Here is a 20,636-nt window from a genome sequence, read left to right on the forward strand (position 1 = left end):
GCATGAAATCCATCTTCTGTAATACAATGAGAACAAAAGATTTAATTGTTTTTGATTTATACATTTGAGTCAAGTGGTGTTCTTGATATCGCTGTCCACTAGGATAAGAGCTATCACCGAGAAAAATTAACAGTAGTCTATATGAAGTATGGAAGGCATTTTATGAACCCCATGTGATTTACTCCCAAAAAAGTGTATGAAATATGAACCCCATGTGATTTACTCCCAAAAAAGTGTATGAAACTCACATTTGCTATTTATTTCAAGTTAGCAGAGCACTAAGTGTCACATCTGCTTGTTTGGTAAGAACCATACAATGCATACCCAACCACTGGAAACCCTTCCAGTACTGCACATGGAGGACAAGAGCAATCCCATCTGTCACAGACAGCAGCTCAAAGTCCTCCCCAAACATCTCTCCACTTGAAGACTATGTATTTGCAGTAAAATGGGTTACAGTGAGTAACTATTTCTCCAATCGAACACACAAAATAAGTTCCACGCACAAAATAAACAGGTTTTTCTCTCTGTATCTCTACCTGAAAAAGTTCTCCTCTAAAAAAAAATTGACAGAATAAGCTGAATTTGTTACCTAAACAAAATGCCAAGACAATCTTGAGATAAGCTTATTTATTCATCATCGATACGACGTCAATTGATTTGTTGCATTAGATTTCTGCTGCAACATGTTTTTAAACAGTGGTAAAAGATGGTACTTTAAAGAATAGACTCTAACCACTCTAGAGGCCCAAAATCACTAGCAAATCTCTGCAAAATTAATACAGTTAAAACTAGACCAGAAAATTTATATACAAAATGTAGATACAGATGTCAGCTTGCTAGGTACAAAGCATCAGGATTGCCAATAACACCATACATAGATCCATCACAAGTCCCTAAACTGCAAATAGCTACTCAGAGACTACTCTGGGGAAGCACTAGTTGGTTTTGTTCTCCTCCTTTTTTCCAGACTTCTGCTGTCCGGCAGAGACAGGGCACCAGGCTACACCCACCTTGCTGTGACACACCACCCTCATCACTACCCAATGTACCCCCAGAACCCATCTTCAGCATGAAAACTTCTTTTTCATGTCAATTCTTATTATTTTACAACTGTTATGTCTGAAATAAAAGTCTAACCTTGGGTCTGGCAGCCTCACGGACTCAAGACGAAATAGGAACCACTAGAAAAGTTTAGCTGCAGAGACAGAACGTACATCACCTCCTGCAACATGTCCCTGGGATCAGAACTGGAAGAGGACCCACTCACTGCTCACTTCAACACTTGTGTTTCTGTAGCAACAAGAAGCCTGAGGAATGAATCAAAGATTTCAGCTGGTTCTAAATAATCTCGTGGATCTTTTAAAAATTTCGGGGCACGGCGGGGAAGTCAGAATTTCCAATAATTTCCTTTCACTGAACACAGGGGTACCTTTGCACAAAGATACAATATCCTTGAGTGGACACCCCTGCACATGTTAAAACACCCCTCAAAGCCGGATGCCACCTGTCTGTGGACCTTGTTTCTGCCATTATAGTAATATCTATTTTTAGGGTTGACAACAGTGCCAAATCGCTTAATCCAGGAATCCATTCTGACCCTGAATGACACACTGGTTTTGCAACAGCGAATCTCACATCAAAAAGTCTGAGCAGAGAAGTCAAATAGCAGCTCTACTGCTTTCCCACTCTTGATTTTTTTATGGCAAGAGAAGTGCTGGCATCACAGGACCTGGTAAGGGAGGATATTGCAAGAAATCCTTGTAATGCTAATGACTGATAGCGCACAAGATGCAGAGAAACTGAAATATCCTTAGAAAAATATGCAGTTTAGTTGAACAAGGAAGATGCCTTTCCTTAAGGAATTATTTCAGCTCTTCAGGTAAGTGAGGATCATTAAGTCAAGCTCATTTAAACTCTTCTCATCAGACACTGCTATAAATACACAGCTTCATCACGGCTCCCACGGCGGACGCGTGAACTATGACAAGTGTCTTCAGGGTTTGTCTGAATAACGTCCAGTGATGTCCACTGCTGCTCTTGTGCACTTCTCAGGATGCAAATAGCTTGCTTGTCATGTTTTGGCTTCATTCTACACATCCAAATATTTTTATCGTCTTTTCTGGACAGTTGCAAAGGTAAAAGGATATTTAATTCCAGTAAATTTCAGAGTTTGTTAAATAAAAAAAAAAATTTATTTTTAAAAATTTAAATTTTAATACTTTCCACTATCCACATCCAGAGCTGAAGATGAAAAGAACCTGTAATTTTAAGATTTGTAGTCTGTCCTTTTTAACCAAAATCTTAGGTAGCAAAGTTGTGTGTAAACTGAAAATGCAAATATCTTCTTATCAACTGACAGCATACATGTTTAAACACCTGCATAAATTTCCATTTATTGCTAACTGTGGAGTAGGGATTGCTGCAGGTCTCCAGTTTCTTTTACTCACCACTAAACTCCATTGTTTTTTTTCTTGCCGTGCTGGACAACTTCAGTAGTCACAACAGTAAAGTTCAAGTTTTCTAGAGCACTGCTGAGCCATATGGTACCTCCTGTGAATAATCCGTGCGCTTTCTGACAAACCTCCACTTCCCCCTGGATTCTGAAGGCTTTCAGCTGTTATTTCATCAAGCCTTTGGATATTTAAACCAAGTGCTAAACCAACAGTGTGTAGAGCCTGTGCCTCTTGCTGGAGAAGAAACATTCGGAAGTAAGAATCAACACTCTCTACTTTTGACTGCTGACGTGGGAAATGGATCTCATGTTGGGATGAAGACGGTGAAGACGAGCTTGTGTACAAGTGTGATTGGATAAGCAGCCACAAGGAAAGACACCAGAAGGCCAGATTCCCAGGAGATGACTTCTGCTATGCCCCAACACAGAAAACACCTTTCTTTCTGTGGCTGGGGTGATCACAGCTCCTTCTCTCTCACATCTGATCCACCCGAAGAAAGTAGTTCATACTCATGTCTCAACTGTTTTTCCTGATTTTGATTACCAAGATCTAGTTAGTAGGACCGCTGATGTAAAAGCCACCAAACAGAAGCTGGACACGACTCATAGGTCATCTCTGCCAAACAATGGTTACCAAAAGGAACAGCAATACAACTAGAAATGGAAAAATACTGAGAAAAAAAACATTGGTCGCTTTAGTTGAAAACACAAGTGCTCCCAAAAGAGAACAGGGCAGCTGGAGAAGCTTCTGCCACTGGCTGTCCAGCAGAGCACAATGACACGTATCTGTCACTGTGAGACGATCTCAGCCATCTCAGAGGTGATTCTGCCCCTCTGCTCTGCTCTCCTGAGACCCCCCTGCAGTGCTGCGTTCAGCTCTGGGGTCCCCAACACAAAAAGGACATGGAGCTGTTAGAACGAGTCCAGAGGACGCCACGAAGATGATCCGAGGGCTGGAGCACCTCTGCCATGGAGACAGGCTGAGAGAGTTGGGGCTGTTCAGCCTGGACAAGAGAAGGCTCCGGGGTGATCTTATTGCAGCCTTCCAGTACCTAAAGGGGCTACAGGAAAGCTGGAGAGGGGCTTTGGACAAGGGTGTGTAGTGACAGGACATGGGGCAATGGCTTTGAACTGAAAGAGGGGAGATTTCCATAAGATCTAAGGAAGAAATTCTTTCCTCTGAGGCTGGTGAGGCACTGGAACAGGTTGCCCAGAGGAGCTGTGGCTGCCCCATCCCTGGAAGTGTTCAAGGCCAGGTCGGATGAGGCTTTGAGCAACCTGGTGTAGTGGAGGGTGTCCCTGCCCATGGCAGGGGAGTTGGAACTGGATGGTCTTTGAGGTCCCTTCCAACCCAAACCGTTCTGTGATTCTATGATCTCAAGACAGGGAGCGCAATGCCTTGCATGGTTTTTGAAGGAAATTCAATGTTCATCAAGGAAACCCAAGTTGACATCTGGGTCTTCAGTACCTCAGCAATGGCACTCAGGAAAGAACTGCAGCTAAGCCCTTGCTGAAGCTAGATCAACCTTGAGCATGTCTGAAGGGCTTTGAGAGAGTCCTTCAGTATAAATAACTTCAGGCCGACATATCCAAATTTCTAGATGTCTTTTCAAAGAAAAAGTTGTGCTAAGTGCAAGAAAGCTAGGACATACGCCACTGACTCAATCTAAAAATCAGTACACTAAAAACCAAAAATGGGGGGGAAAGATGTAGCCAAAGTGTTTTTCATAAATAATGGAGATGTAGCTTCTGTAATAAACTCAGTTTCTTTGGTGGGAAAAAAGGGATGCCAAATGGTTTGACCAGTGATCACAGAAAAAGACTGATATATGATGCAAACAATTAAAAAAGGATGGCAGGTAATTAAATGGCAGCCTGCATAGCTTAATGGGAAACAGACACAGATATAATTTCATTAACACATGTTGTTTAATAAACAAAGATTCCCTCACACAGACTTCTATAAAAGTGCTGATTTAGAATCACACTAAATTCAGAAACTGGAATATGCAAAAAGAAACAGTGCAACACACTGGATTAAAAATGGCTTATAAATATAAAAGATAACTGTTGGGAAAACCATTATCAGGTAAGGTAAACTGGCATCTGTTCCTGAGCCACTGATAAGGGAAGTCTGAAATAAAAGATAAATTCAGTGGTGTAAGTCCGTATGACTGACTGTAAGACAAGAATAATCCAGAAAAAACAAGAATAATCATTAGCCAGCAAGTCAAATTAAAGTTTTTTTTTTATTTATGCTATGATACATATTCAAAATTACATTCCCACTTAACATTTCGTGCTACGGAATTACTATCCCACTTAGCACAACAAATGGCTCACTAAACACAGCCTCCAATACTTCTTTTTCTCTTCATCCTTCACTTCATGGTTGGTTGGAGGGTTAGCTTTTGGCCCATCTGCCCCAAACGTGCAGTTTTATTTTCTGTATTTTCCTGTATTTTTGTAATTTGTTGCAAAAGTAACAAGAGCTACTTGCAAATAATAATCTTCCCAGTATTACCGTGAGAGAAGACAAGAATCATCATTTTACAGGAGAGAGAGTTATGGCCAAATATCTCCCCATTTCAGAAATCCAGCTTGAGAAGCCCAGGACCAGATCTGCTCCAGACACAGACCTAACTACAAAAGCCACTTGGCAAAAGCGCTGAGCTCCAAAACAAAATGCAAACATTGCACATGGAGCATCCCAAATACACAGGACTCGTATCTACTTACTGAAAAATGGGATAAGCCAACTGCCCAGCATCAGGCACTAAGCAGTAGGTAATTTATCTCAGAAACCTGCAACTGCCTTAATCCTCAGAATCTCTTCCCTCTTCTCTCCTTCCTTCACTACAACGTGTCCCAACTCCAGCAAACAGGGCCAGGGTGTGACAAAAATCTCCTTTACTACCTGCTCATTTGTTACCGGGGCAACAATCTGCACATATAGTAAATGAGATGAGAGTCACCTGGAAAATACTATGGAATCGTGGCTAATGCCATCCTGTTCTGCACAAGTACAGGAGCTAACATTTGAGTGCTTAACGATTTTAATGTTTGTTTTAGTAGATATTATGGTGAGGCGTTTGGGGTTTTTTTAAAGCTGTTGAGAAAACCAGAATTTCTTTCGTATGCATGAAACCCAAAGTCAGCTGTGAGCAGGGTCTTAACTTCTAGACCTGCAGCACAGAAACTCACCACGAAAAGGTGCAGGTAACACTTGACAGCAGCACAGTTTCCTCCTTTAGCACAGCTTACTCCAGAGCAATTTGCAACTGGTATTCAGAGACTTACTGGTACCAGAAAGATCACGGACTCAGCACCCGAATTACATAGAAAAATGTTTTCTGGTAATTATAACCCACTCTGCCTGCCTGCAACCTACACTTCAACACGTCAGCAGCTCATTAGGAGGCAGAGGGGGAAGGAGACAGATAAACTACTTAACTGGGGCCCATAAGCTCTTCTGTTAACTCACACTCCTTGAGGCTGAAGGCTGCACAACCCATTCTAACCAGGCTTGCTCTCTGAACACCAGCAGGTACAACAACCACCTAATTTAAAAAACAAGTCAGCTCTTGCACGTGGATCATTAGGAGCAAAAAAAAAAAAAACCTGCTATAGCCCTTACCACACTCAAAGCACCAACCATTCTGCAGGAAGAGCACTACAAAAGTGATGGCTGAGTTTGGAAAGTGATGCCACCAATTTCAACCCCCAAAACCCAAACTCTACTAGCTAAGTCTGGATGGATTTTCGCATGGGCAGAACACAGCATTCATCTGCCATTTTGGCAAGCTCCCTATCACACTTCTAGTTTCTACAACAACAAAGACTCATTTCCTCAAATAAAGGACCCAAAAAATTACCCGTTTCCTCTAATATAATCTTCTCAAGCACCTGAATTAAATTTCTCTTAAAAAAAAACCACCACCACTTTTCCGAAAATAATTCAGCCTCAGATAGACCACTGAAAATGGAAAGTTGCAGAGTGGAAGAACTGAAAAGATATAAGCAACTGAAAAAAAAAAACCCAAAATCTCTGTCTTGTGGAAAATGTTCAGCAACTTTAAGTAGAGATGGTACGTTCTGAGCCAGCTATAAGAGAGAAAGGCACGTTGCACGAAGCAATCCAATGCTTTATGAGCAGGGACTTCTCCAATCCTGCATCTCAGTACAGCCAAACGCACGGTCAGACATCCAGGAAGAGAACAGAGGTCACACTTACAGCATGGAGAACCGACCCCTGGTAGTCAGCGATTCCAAAAAGAACAACAGATCATACTGGATAATCAGCTTAACCTGAGCTCACAGCCAGCTTCTGCGGCAAAGAGTCCGCAAAGACATCTTGGATGTTTACACAGCAAAGTATCACGTAGAAATGAAAATGAGGAACCGTCTCTGCAAACTGCATTGCTGGAAGAGTGCTACTGCAACACCCAGTGTTTTTCATTTCACCACCACAAAAAGATATTGAAACAAAGAAACGTTCAGAAAAGGGTCACTACGAACCAAACCAACCAGCACAGAAACACCCTCACCATGAGAATTCAGAGCTTAATTTCATTTTCTCGAGAAAAGCCTAGGCTATGGTCTGTACGTTGCTGCAGCAAAAACCAGAGCGCTGAGTAGACAGTGAAACAAAAGCAAATAGCTGGGCCTGAGGCCAGTCGAATTCGTACAGTAAAGGTACACACTTTCAAGGTAGCATCAACTGAAAATCTGTTTGTTAACATGATTAATATTTTAACATGGATGAGGAAGGGAGTGGAGCGTCTCCGTTACAAGGAAAGGCTGAGGCAGCTGGGTCTCTTTAGCTTGGAGAACAGGAGACTGAGGGGGGACCTCATTAATGTTGATAAATATGGAAAGGGTGACTGTCATGAGGATGGAGCCAGGCTCTTCTCACTGGCATCCGATGACAGGACAAGGGGAAATGGATCTAAGCTGGAACATAGGAGGCTCCACTTAAACATGAGGAAGAACTTCTTCCCAGTAAGGGGAACAGAGCACTGGAACAGGCTGCCCAGAGAGGTTGTGGAGTCTCCTTCTCTGGAGATGTTCCAAACCCACCTGGATGCGTTCTGGTGGGATCTGATCTAGGTGGTCCTGCTCAGGCAGGGGGATTGGACTAGATGATCCTTTGAGGTCCCTTTCAGTCCCTGACATTCTGGGATTCTGTGATCCTATATCTTCAAAGCAAGGCTACATGTCTGAAATACTTCCTTGCTCAAACACAAGTGATGGAGCCCGTGTGGAAATTACGGAGCCAAACGTTTGGTCTGTGCTTTACACTGATCCCTTAACGAATATCCACCTGCTCCGTAAGGAACACAGAGAACAAACTATCATTCCCACTCATGCTTTATCTTCAGGAGAAACAAGCACGGACTTTCCATGTCTAAAGCAATTTTTTAAACAAGGCTTCTTGAATTCCTCAAGACACAGAAAAATATTAACCCATTAGAGAACAAAATGCATTACCCCACTGGCTGTCGTTAAATATATCATTTCCAGAAAAAGAAAAATACAATACTTGCTTGGACATCTTAACACATACTAGGTAGAAAGGGACTGTTGTACACAACTGCCAAACACTACGTTTCCTCTAAAGGCTTTCTTACAGGACAGCCTTGCTCCTTTCTGAGGAAGGAAAAAACATCACCAAACCAACCCAAACAAAAACCCAAACCGAAACAAACAAAAAAAACCCACAAAACACCCACAAACCACCACACACAAAAATCCCCAACACCATTCTCAGCCTTTACCTGTTCCTGTACATCTTCAAACTCCGAGCTAAGCAGCTCTATGAAGATGGGGACGGCTCCTGCTTGGATCACTATTCGAGTCTGAAGGGAATTTCCCGAGGCAATATTTGTCAGCACCCACGCAGCTTCAAACTGAGAAACAAAACACAAAAAGAAAGTTTACTAGGAACCTTCTCTGTGCCACACCAAAAACAAAGCCCTGAATGTCTTGGCACAGGGAAAACACGAGATATTAACACACAATTTGCAAGGTATCAGAATCCTACAGTTAAGAGTTATTGATATCACTCATAATCCAAATCTGCAGGAGTTCCTTATGAGAACAAGAGCAGGTTTGCTGTGACTTTTCAAATATTATTTTTTGCTATTCAATTACATGCTACCTTTGGCCTGTTCTACAGCCTTTCCTCACCGGCTAAGAACCTACACACAAAAGATGAGTCTTCCCAGAAGACATCTGATCCTGATCCTCATTGCCTTCACTGAATCAGCAATGATACTCCTGAAGACGCATGGAGAGAGACACTATCAACACTGTTTCACAAAACTTGATGGATATAAAGCAAATAAAAGCCATTAAAGAAAAAAAAAAGGCAGGAAAGGAGATTTAAAAAAAAAAACTTGTGATCCCATTTTGGTAGAACTCTGCAACTAGAGCAAAGTAGTTCTCTCCAACGCTGGTGATCAGTATTGTTGCCAAGAGTCATCAAGTATGATGTTTTCATTCAAGACTTGAAGCAAAACTGAGATCCTGAATTAACACTTTGCATCTTTGGATTTAAGTGGGTTTATTTATTTTTTTCTTTTAATCTCAGTTTGCAAAAGCATTAACTTTTTGAGCTGAACTGCAAATTTTAACACTACCTGATACAGACCTCAGAAAACATAGATTCTAGAAATCTAGACTTCAGTAGATTTCTGCACGCTTTAGACCAAAAATTACTAAACTACACTAGCAAATTTCAATCCTATCAGACGCGTTCAGAATCCAGAGAAAAGACTGCTAAAAGTTGAATGAAAAGGCAAAAATCAACAAACAATAAAACCAGGAAGTTGTATGCTATGAATGACTGATTTTGACATTACACTACTAGTGATTTTTATTAAACCAATGTTAAACCAGCAGTATTGCAGTGAAAATCCTGACCAAGACCAGCCATCTCTGAATAGCAGCAAGGAATTTGCTGTTAACCCACCCACTATTAAACACCACACCCAACACACAACTGCTCACTCACCTTTCCCCACTCCCAGGGGATGGGGAAGAGAATTGAATGGGAAAAGGGAAGGAGATTCATGGGCTGAGATAAGAACAATTTAGTAATTGAAATAAAATAAAATTAAAAGTAGTAATTATTTAAAAAATAATAATCACACTGTATGATAGTATATAAAATGATAATAATATATACAAAAAGTTATGCACAGTGTTGTTGCTCACCACCCACTGACCAACACCAGACCCGTTCCAGCCGGTGATCCCAAACCAGAGAAGTCCTGAAACTGGTTTTCAGGAAGAGCAAGAGCCCCAAAGAGCGATCAGAAGTGAGGGCAGAGAGAGAGAGAGAGAGAGAGAGAGAACTTCCTGGCCAACCCTCATCTATATACCGGGTATGACGTTGCATGATATCAAATCATCCACTGGCCAATTTGGCCCCCAGTCCTAAATCTAAATTCAAACACTAAACTGGGAGCTGTGGGCCCTCTGTCCAAGCCATGTCCCCCCCTAGCCCGTTGTGCTCCTGCACTCTGGCAAAACACGGGAAGCTGGAAGGTCCTTGATGTCCCAGCACCAACTACAACCATCAGTGCTCCATCAACCTTCTTCTCATAGCGACTCCCAGAGCAAATCCAAACCACAGCGCTCTTCTAGCTGCTGAAATGAGAACTAACTCTGTCCCAGTCGAAACCAGGACAGAATTATATTTAGGATTTAATCATAAAAGCAGCTCCTGCTAAGGAGATGCACAGAATCCTGAAATATGAACTCAACAATTAAGCCTAGGCTTGTACGGCTTTTAAGTGTTATTGATGATTAAGACTTCAGTTTTCAAAATACAATTAATCCCGCCCTCCCGACCAACTAAAGGAGAAATTATCTTCTGGTAAGATGTGATCAGAATAAACAATTCCAAAACACGTCATTGTAACACACAAAGAGCACGGGCTGTGAAAAAGCAGAAACACACAATGTCAAAACTACGAGACTCATTAACGAACCAGAAGCAAAACGGCCAGGCCAGTGCCCAAGGCCAGCACAGAAGGTACTTGCTTCCCTGTAATTTCACTTTCTCTGCAGCAAGTATCCAGCGTTTTGTGATGCAGTGTGGCAGGATTATTAGTCATCTTCCCACTACTGAGGTTTCTTACTCACATTTCAGAACTTGCCCTTCGGCTCCCTAACGGATGGCACGGGGCTGAACCGTTCACAACTCAGACTCCCGCTCTCTCCAGTCCCACACCCACACGAGAGAAGACACACTATTTATCAATGGGTTAATCAAATTCAAGACCAACAGCAGTACTCCTCCTTGCTCAAATCTGTACTTTATTCAAAGTAAGTTTTGATTATGAGCTAATCGTAAGATCTCCCTATCTTTTGCAGAACAAAGTTCTGTTAAACTGAGCTCTTCCCAACATGGAACTAGAATCACGGTCAAATTAGATGACAGCCTTGTGTGAGCACCATTAACTTTTCAGATGGTGTAAGTTACAGAAAGTTCAGCTGAGTGACAGTTCTCCCTCCCCACTGTGGACATCTGATGCTCAGGAGGTATAAACTAAGGAACAGACACATGCAAACAAGAGGAAATGGCCTCAAGTTACGCCAGGGGAAATTTAGGTTGGATATCAGGAAAAATTTCTTTCCAGATGTGTTGTGAAGTATTGGAACAGGCTGCCCAGGCAGGTGGTAGAGTCCCCATCCCTGGAGGTGTTTAAAAACTGTGTGGATTTGGTGTTGAGGAACATGGTTTAGGGACCCTGACAATGCAGGGGGAATGGTTGGACTTGATGATCTTGAGGGTCTCTTCCAACCAGATGATTCTATGATATGGCAAAGGATGGAAAACCAAAATACTCTATGAGAATTAAAGTTAGTTAATAGGAAGAAACTCTTATCCAAGGGATGATCTTGTTATCTGCGTGGTATATTCTTTTTTAAGATTTCGCTCTCCGTTACAAACAGATTTTGCACGAGACAAAAAGAAGAGAAAGAGTAGGCCTTGGGAGCAGAAGAGTGGGCGAGACTCTCCAGGGACAGAAACCATCCCTAATTAACTTCCCAATTTATAGTGAGCATGACATTCCATGGTATGGAATACCCATCTGCCAGTTCAGGTGCCCATCGCCCTGGCCACACTCCTCCCAGGTTCTTGGGTATCTGCGTGGTCAGCAAAATCAAGCTGAAAAGTCCTTGATCTCTATGGCTACCTGCACACCAGGGCTGGCTACAATCCAAAACAAAGTGTCTTTATCAACTTTGTTCTCTCTGAATCGGGTGCTGCAGTGTTCTTAAGAACATAGCTTACTTTAGAAACGTAGCTTTCCTGCACAGAAAATCGATTCTGATCCTATCCCAGCGAAACCAGGACAGTCTTAGAATCGCTGGAGTAAAAACTGGACAGAGGAATTCCAGGCAAATTAGGCCAGTTTTTACTGGATATTCCATTGACAATGCAGAAGAAAAACGGAGCATAAAGTTCCAAGTTCAGCGGAACAAACTGGCTTAAATCTGATATACATTTAGGTACTGCCCACAGACTCCTGAAAAGTAGCTGACAGACCGTTGGAATTCTGTGGATATCAATTCCTGTAAGTGATACCTCTTCTCTAACATAGGAGGAAAAAAGTATCAATTTTTTTATATCTCCGCTCACCAAAATTTGGATTTCACATGGCATTAACAAACTTGTTGCCTTATGCATTTTGAAAGAACATGGATTCTAACCTATAGATTGTATTTAATGATTACCTGTTGATTTTTTTTTATTATTACTAGCGGATTTGTTTTTTCATTTTCTACTAGCCCAGAAGAACTTTGAACCAGAAAACAGCAGAGCTGGAAATGAGACAAAGCTCCAAGAAGCAAGTCCAAGACAAACTAACCACCACCGGAGCAGACAATTTAGTTTTTCAAATTAAAGCAAGTAAGTTTCAAGGTTTCTATGTTTATCATTATGGACTGCAATTCTAAACTTGTTATAATTTAATCAAACAATTACTCATAAGTCTAATGATCTAGAACAGTCTTCAAGTAGTACAAAAAAGGCAAACATTAAAGTTTATTTTAATAGCGTTTCATCTGTTGAGGTCCAAATTTCAACCTCTGTTTTTGTGACACAAGAAACTGTAAAGATCTCATCCCAGCCATCACACAACAACTCAGACATGTCTGGTCTCTCTCCTCTTCCATCAGAGGTCTTGTAGAAACCCTGAAGGTAAAATAGCTTTTTTTTATCCTAGTGAAGAAAGAGAGAGAAAGTACAGCTAAAGAAGCAAATCACTGATTATTATCTTCTAACTTGCATCACCAAATGCCTGCATAATATAGGAAGAGACATATATTTATATTTCTATACCTGTAATGTACAATTTTCTTTTCGTTTGAGGAACTCCACGAACCTGGCCACCACTCCTGGTGTGCTTATGACTTCATCTATTGGGGGATTTGGTTCTATTTAAAACAAAAAGCAAAGTTATGTTCATTTCTTTGTCAAGAAATTTTCCAGTTACAGCATCAAAACAATATCCCATGACATACTGACTCCTCTTTTCTGAAAAGGTATTCTTTTTCTGCAATACTGCTTTACCTATACTAAAAGGCAATAGATTCATATACGTCAAGAAAAGTAAATTTTGAGGTAACATGACTCAAAACACTAAGGCACCCAATAATTTAGGCAGACCAGCTTCACAGCAGTGCTTCTGCAGTCACGCTGGCACAGGCACGTGCAGAGCTCAGCTGGTGAAGCACCATATCTGAGCCACAGAGAGAAACGCTGTCCTCAACTCTTACCTCACTCTTACCTCACTCTTACCGATCACATCCGCACCGTTCCGTAGATTTACGGCTCTATGACATACAACTAGCTGACGTTTTGCAAAACAGAGCTTCACCCAGAAATTTCTGTATGAAACTCGATCTTCACGGCTGTCAAACACGTGCCAGAGACACTTCCACGTTTTTCCTGAAGTAATTTCAACCCTTACCTTTAGAAAGAAGCTTCCGGAACTTCTGAGTGGCTGAAAGCTGCTGTTCTGGACTATTGGAGAAAATCATCTCAATCATATCGGAGGTGATGACCGCACTCTAGGATTCAGGTGAAGGAGACAGAATGAGAAGGACAGAGAACAAGAGGCAAGAGAAAATCTGGAATTAGTGGTAAAAAGGATAACGCATTTGCTAAACTGGTATCAAGTTTCTCATTGAGTAAAAGCCTAGATAAGACCAGTATGGACAACAAACGAGTCATCATACATGTGCATCTACAGAAGCAGCATCATTCCTAAATGTAGCCTTTCTTCTCTGGAAGCCAAAATTCAAATTTTACTTAGGCTATGGCAAGAAAAATCACTCTTCACAGCCTTGCACCAGTATTCTCTCCCTCCCCTCCTCTACAATAAACACAAAACTGTACTTCAACAAAAGGTAGTTTGAATTGGAACAGCAATTACTGTTATGCAAGACACCACTTTGATTATGTTATTGTTTAGATTTCTGCAACGTGGACATTTCCTCCTACATCAAGATGTACAGGACCTGCCGTTTTCAGAAGAGCTGACAAACATAATGCTTGCCACCGAAATCGAGTATTAAATTTCCCATAATACTGATGGTTTCCACTAACACGACCAAATTAAATCAGCGACCTTTCTAATGCCATGTAAAAATGCGACATTCTGCTCATCCCACATGCAAATCCACGTAAAGAAGCATAAGGAAAGTCAGATTTTTCTCTTCCACTTCTTCTGATCCAAACCCTTAGACAGATAGATAGGAAGACAGATGACAGTGCTTAAAATACTTCAGCTTTGTCTGCAACAGGTGTCTAACAGCTCCAACTTTTAAGACCCTTTAATTGATGATGTGTGTCATGGTTTTAACCCAGCTGGCAATCAAACACCACGCAGCCACTTGCTCACCCTGCCCTGCCCCTGGGGAATGGGGGAGAATCTGAGGGGTAAAGGCGAGGAGACTCATGGGTTGAAAGAGGAACAATTTAATAATTGAAATAAAATAAAATTAAAAGTAATAATGACAAGAATAATAGCAAAAATAACAGAATATACAAACGAGTGATGCACAGTGCAATTGCTCACCACCTGCTGACCAACACCCAGGCCAGCCCCAGCTAGTGATCCCAGAGGAGAGAAATCCCTAAACTGCAATCCCGGAAAAGAGAGAGTCCGGCCAACCCTTATCTATATACTAAGCATGATGTTGCATGGTATGGAATACCCCATTCGGGTGTCAGTTGCTTTGGCTTTGCTCCCTCCCAGTTTCTAGCAAACCAGCAAAGCATGGCAAGTTGGGAAGTCCTCGATTTCTTAGCAACAGCTACAAACATCAGCGGATTATCAACATTCTTCTCATACCAAATCCCATACTAAATGCAAAACACAGTGCTATTCTAGCTACTAAGAAGAAAATCATCCCAGCTGAAACCAGGACAATCATAAAGAGTACAATGGCAGTACCTATCTCAATTATATAGGAAGTAAGGAAGGCTCCCTTCCTTACTTTTTACCATCTATTAAATTCATATAAGCTCCCACACCAACAATTAAATGGTATTTAGGATTTGTCTGATATTTAAAGACTATCTTGAAGAGTAAAACCACGTACTCTGTTAGTGATCTGTCACATTGTTTATAGGTATTTCTGTTTCTCAGTCATTTTCAAGGCTGGTGTAACTGCCAACAGAAAACAAATTCAGCCTGATTTCTATGGAAACATTTGTGTTCTCTTGAATCCAGACACAAGTGTGAAGATCAGTGGTCAGACTTTAAGCAAGGACTGTGTTTTCCTTTATCATCTCCATTACAGCCTGAATCCCTTACTGTTTTTCTTTCCAGGGAGGGGACGGTGGTAAAGAAACAGGGAAAAGCAGAAAAGCCTCATTTCCACTAAAAGGTTTTTCTGTAGGATGAAATTCCAGCTTGGAATAGAGTTCAAGGACATATGTAGACAGATAAGCCAGGTCTAGCTGTGTCTCCAACACCCTGGCTAAAACCGTGCCACTTGAAAGACTGCTAACAGATTCCCACCCAGTCCCTTTTTACTTTGTAAACTGCAATAACACATCGCCTGGTTTGTGTTTTCACTTTCAAGCATGATGAATTTCAGATTAGAAAATCCCAACAGCTCTGGACAGCAGTTGATAAATCCACCCACAACGGTGAACATCAAAACCAGGAAGTATCAGCCTGCCTGGAACAGTGTCTTTTTATTTAATTTTCGTGAAAACTTATCCACTTGAGCAACCACTCACTCTATCCATAACATTCTTCTCTCATATGACCTGTTTCAGGGAAGTTGACTGAGACAGATGTTTAAGAGCTGTCCATCCATAGGCTCTTTGAACGTCATTTTTCTGGAATCCCGGTCCCCTCGAGTCACTGCACAACAGGTCTGCCCAGTTGCAACAAACACTGTACTCCCTCCTCATCACTTACCGAAGTCATCTCCATGTTGTTCATCTGAGCCTCGTGGAAGCCACCATCTGACATGACTTCTTCCTCCGCTTCTTCCTCAGCTGTTGCGACATTTCGGCGCTTAAACAACTAAAGAGAGAAAGTGTTTAGTGTATATTATATAGCCAAGATATACACAGCAGGTCATGTCAGGCTGCAATAAAAATAACATATACTATCACTTGACAGAAGCATACTGGCTACAGGGCTCCTCCAGGCAGTAAAAAGAGGAAGTGCCCCATCCCTGGCAGTGTTCCAGGCCAGGTTGGACGAGGCTTTGGGCAACCCGGTGTAGTGGAGGGTGTCCCTGCCCACGGCAGGGGGGTTGGAACTAGATGATCTTTAAGGTCCCTTCCAACCCTAACCATTCTACGACTCTATGATTCTATAAAGTTTAGTCATGGAGCAAACGAAAACAGCAATGTGCTGTCATACTGGTTACCAACACTTCTGGAAAGTCTTCATGGATACTCCCCCTTCTCTTCTTCACCGTTCCCCTCCATCTACGAGCTACCACCAGCTTCCAGACAATTGCTTTTTTGCAGCAGAGGATGCTGGGGCTGGAAGACTGGAAAAATTGCTGTGTGTAACAGACCTTTGCAGAACATGCGGAGGCTGGGGTGATCGAGTCACTGCAGCAGAGAGGCCTTTGGAGGATGACCCCATGGGACTGGTCTAAAGAAATTCCACTGGGATGAAGAGAATTTGGTTGGTACCGTTTAGAGGAGGTAGCCAGTTTGAAATGTCATGAGGAGAGTTATAGAGGCTACAACTTCTCCCCTTAATCCAGCTGTCTCCTTGGAAGACACATCAGCAGTGACAAGAAGGGCTGGGGGCTGCTGCTTGGCCTGTTGAGTTCAGGAAATAAGACTCCAGCATCAAGCCATGTCGGATTTGCACCAAACAGACCTGCTGTTACTCTTCTCTCCAGAGAAGATGAGGAGGAAATAATATGCAAAACTGCTAAGTCTATAGCAACCTTAGGTCAGGGACAGGCATCCTTGTGGAATGCTATTCCTTCCAAGCTACTGTATGATGTGCCCACTCAAGATCAACAAACGTGCTCAAATACAACCGTAAAAATTTATACATTGGCAAGTTATGTGAAAATTCAGAGGCAGGAGGTTGGTTTTGTTCAGTTTAAAAAAAAAAATCAACAAAAAAAACAGGGAATTTAAACTTCAAAGAACTATATGTCAAAAATATCAAAGAGAAGACCTGCACGAGGTCAGGAATTGCAGAGCTGCAGTTTCTGCTTGCAACTTTTCTCCTATTCCATGGTTAGTCCAGTTAGGACTAACAATTTTCCTTAACAGAAGGAAATACTGCGACATGCTTTCTTTAGCCAACCTGTGGTAATCAGGTCCAAGGGAGGTCAGAGGCACAGATAAGACAGAAAATGACTTATCTTCCTAATTTAGTAACGGCTTCACAACTAAGACAGACCACATTCTGTGCTACCAGTAGTCTGGAAACGCTATCTGCAGTTACTGAGCAAAATCAACAAGAAGTATTGCAAGTCCCTCTCGGAACTCTCCCCTGACTTTCCCTGAAAGCATCTGGTATTGACACTACAAAAACTATATTAAATGGAAATTAAATGCAGACTTGACCTACCATCCCAAACATAAGGATATCACTTCCTTCAATCTAACTCTGGAAACCTCAAAAGGCTTTGGTGTAACTCTGTTTGAAAACAAACCAATCCCTTAAAGCTTCCCATGAGCACAACTAAGAACAAAAGGAAGAACTGTTTAGTGCTGGTTTTATCAAAAGATGGTTTTCATCATGTCCTGATGAAAATGATTTCCAATCATTTTGCTTACGACATATGCTAAATCCACTACTCAAGGTGCCAGCCTTATGAGCATAAACATAGCATGAACTTTTGTCACTTCATAAAGAAACTGAAACTTAAAGACAGAAAACTGGGAGGATTCCATCAGACCAACAAACTACTTCTTCCCTCAAGAATATCATTACTGCAACTTATAAGGACTTGGTCAGACCTTCTCACCCTACTCTAGCTGCAATGTTTCCTACCATTTCATCCCAGCTTGCCGCTCTCTGAGCAGAGATTGAGCCATCACAACTCACTTAGGGGGGGAAAAAAAACAACAAAAAACACCACACCACTAAAGAAAACAAATAAAACAAAACAAACAAATCCAGAACAGGAATTCTGCAGTCACCTTCAGTGCAAGGTCAGGCAGCTTTGTTCAAGTCACCTTTATTGCCAAGCTGCTTGGTCAATGTTACACCGGAGGGAACGAGGAGCGCTCATTGCAAATTTTGTGGAGTCTGCAACAGGCTCTGATTTCAGACTGACTAGGCATGAACTTGGCAGGGCAGGAACAATGGAGAAGGGGCTTGGGAGAAGCGAAGAGCCAGAGCCAGGGCAAGACAAAACTGCTTAAAGACTGGTTACACCATTATCCCAACGGCAGTACAGTACCTGTTCCTCCCTCTTTTGCTTCCGTAGCTGAAGACCCTCTTCCTCCCGCCTACGACGCATCTCATCGGGGTTTAGAGATTTGTTCTTGTAGCTCTTCAGTCGGAAGTTCTCTTTTCCTGAGGTCGTCATGATTCCTTCATAACGCAATGAAAAAGAGAGGTCAGCAAACAACTACTCTTCAACAACATATCATTTCATATTCTGTCCCCATCTTAATTTCCATAGCCATAGAATCATTTGGTTGGAAGAGACCCTCAAAATCATCGAGTCCAACCATTCACCCTGCATTGTCAGGGTCCCTAAAATGTGTTCCTCAAACATGAACTTCCAGCCACTGTCCCTCCATAAACTGCCACGGAACTTCCAGTAACTTAGAAGGTGTAAAGCAAAATTCCACAGAATTGTCACTTCGGTGTGCCCATTATTCACATCAGACTGACAAAGTTTTATTTCACTCTCTGAGGCTGCAAGGTATGAATAAGTTAAATATTTTATTAGGAAAGAACTGAGATCTACAAGGCAGAGGATACAGCCTGGACTAAAAAGCCAGTGGCACCAATAAATCTTTACATTTCTCCACAGAGGGAATTAGTCAAACTAATTATATTTTCTCATCTTCACTTTTCAGTGAAGGGGTCTTCGGCTGCTTTTTAGCTTAATTCACTTTGAAAGTCAGTGCAGAGGCTTTTTTTGCACTCCAAATCCACGTTTTAAATTAATTCAACACAACCCTGTATTCCTTCTATCCAGATGAGACCTACAGCAGAATGAAACGGAGAGAGAAATTTTAGGTAAGGATGGTTTAACCACGGAAAACGCTCACTCCTGCAAAGAAAGCAGCACTATGCTTCCCCTTCTCTCCACCCCCAGCCTCCAATCCTGCTGCAGTTCATTCGAGGGGGGCTTTTTTCAGTCTATCATTTCCAAGTACTCAGTGGATCACCATTCCTATCTACCCATGATGATGTTCACAAGTGTAATGCTGCACTTTGGAGTCACTGATCAATGTTCTATAAAATTGGGCGGAAAGATCACCACCCCCTTAAATCAATGGGCTGTGGATCAGGTCTCTACTCTTAGTGCTCCACTCTGCTGCTACCTCTCTCCTTTAAATCTCCTTCTCCCCCTTTAAATCCAAAAAACAGGCTGGGAACCAAGTTCTAAACATCTGAGTATTTTCATCTGTCTTCATACAGATGCAGAATCTCCAATTTGTTGTAAATATCTGCCACTCTGCAATATACAATTTTGTTATAAATAAGTTACTGTGTAAAAAGTTACTCTTACTGGGCTTTTAAAGGTGTCTGTCAAACGCCCTAACGTGTTGTGTTAAATATGCCACCTACCTCCAACTCCATAAGCACAGAAGCAGCAGGTGATAAATGATCTCCTGTGCACTTTTTACTTTAAAATGGAGCAACATGAGTGTATAAAGACTCTCAGCAGCTTAGGTTTCCTATTTAAAACACAAACGAACAATTGAGTCTGCTCTAACCTCCTTTCAGTTAGCACAAGGAGTTCTAAGGCATTAAAAAAGAGGATACCCAAATGCACTTTTTATTAGAGCCTTTTTTAAAGTTGCTGCTACCTGACAAGCGTTTTTAAGAATTCTGATGATCAGAACTGACTTTCACAGAAGACATTTCGGGCATCACTTCAAGCATTACTGTCTTCTGCCAGCTGAGATGTTAAAAACTGTCAAGGGACACAAAACTACTGTACTCGAGATCGGTCAGTCAGATTGCAACATAAAAAGCCACAAGTATATAGGTGATTCGGTAGCCTAATTCTGCTGAAAAGCCTCTTCCTGAAACGGCTTTTTTTAAATAAAAGTCCTACAAAAAGATAAATCTCAGAACACCAGAACACTACCATCATTCTTAACAGCTCGGAGACCTTTTCCTTCCTGTGTTGAGGTGTCTGAACTTAAAGCGTTCATGTTTCTTGCAATATGGCTTGGCAAAAGCTAAAAAGAGGAAGAAAGCATTACAGAGAGTGAGTACTACCTTTACATTAAACACACAAACTATTTGGGGAAGCCCTGGATTTCAACCATAAAAAGAAGTTCAGGCTAATAAATACTCGGAGTGCAGAATTTCTTTTGTTTCTAAAACATCTTGAAAGAAATATTTGATCTATTTTAGAATTTAAAAAACGAACTCAAACACCAGACAGACATCACGAGCTAAAAAGACAAGCCTAAAGGAAAAAGTCTTTGCAGCCACTCGAGTCGATCTGACCTTGAACGTGCCCA

General features: G+C 41.7%; 1 protein-coding gene across 8 annotated transcripts in view; it reads right to left on the bottom strand.

Annotated features, from left to right (window-relative positions):
• KPNA1 (karyopherin subunit alpha 1) overlaps window positions 1-20,636 on the bottom strand; it is a 60,989-nt gene that overhangs the window by 31,099 nt on the left and 9,254 nt on the right. For 7 of the 8 annotated variants that reach the window (XR_015222337.1, XR_015222335.1, XR_015222340.1 and 4 more), the window contains exons 2-6: window positions 18,383-18,516; window positions 15,910-16,017; window positions 13,444-13,543; window positions 12,813-12,907; window positions 8,233-8,364 (exon numbers count right to left, since the gene is read on the bottom strand). Coding sequence is in view for 2 of the 8 variants with exons in the window: in XM_086616596.1 (XP_086472722.1) it covers window positions 8,233-8,364; window positions 12,813-12,907; window positions 13,444-13,543; window positions 15,910-16,017; window positions 18,383-18,511 (564 nt within the window). In the remaining 6 variants the exon portion in view is untranslated. Of the gene's footprint in view, window positions 1-8,232; window positions 8,365-12,812; window positions 12,908-13,443; window positions 13,544-15,909; window positions 16,018-18,382; window positions 18,517-20,254; window positions 20,278-20,636 lie in introns of those variants that run through there. The other variant, XR_015222334.1, reaches the window with a different exon arrangement.

The sequence above is a fragment of the Tauraco erythrolophus genome, chromosome 1 (assembly GCF_009769465.1).
Source record: "Tauraco erythrolophus isolate bTauEry1 chromosome 1, bTauEry1.pri, whole genome shotgun sequence".
Classification (NCBI taxonomy): Eukaryota; Metazoa; Chordata; class Aves; order Musophagiformes; family Musophagidae; genus Tauraco; species Tauraco erythrolophus.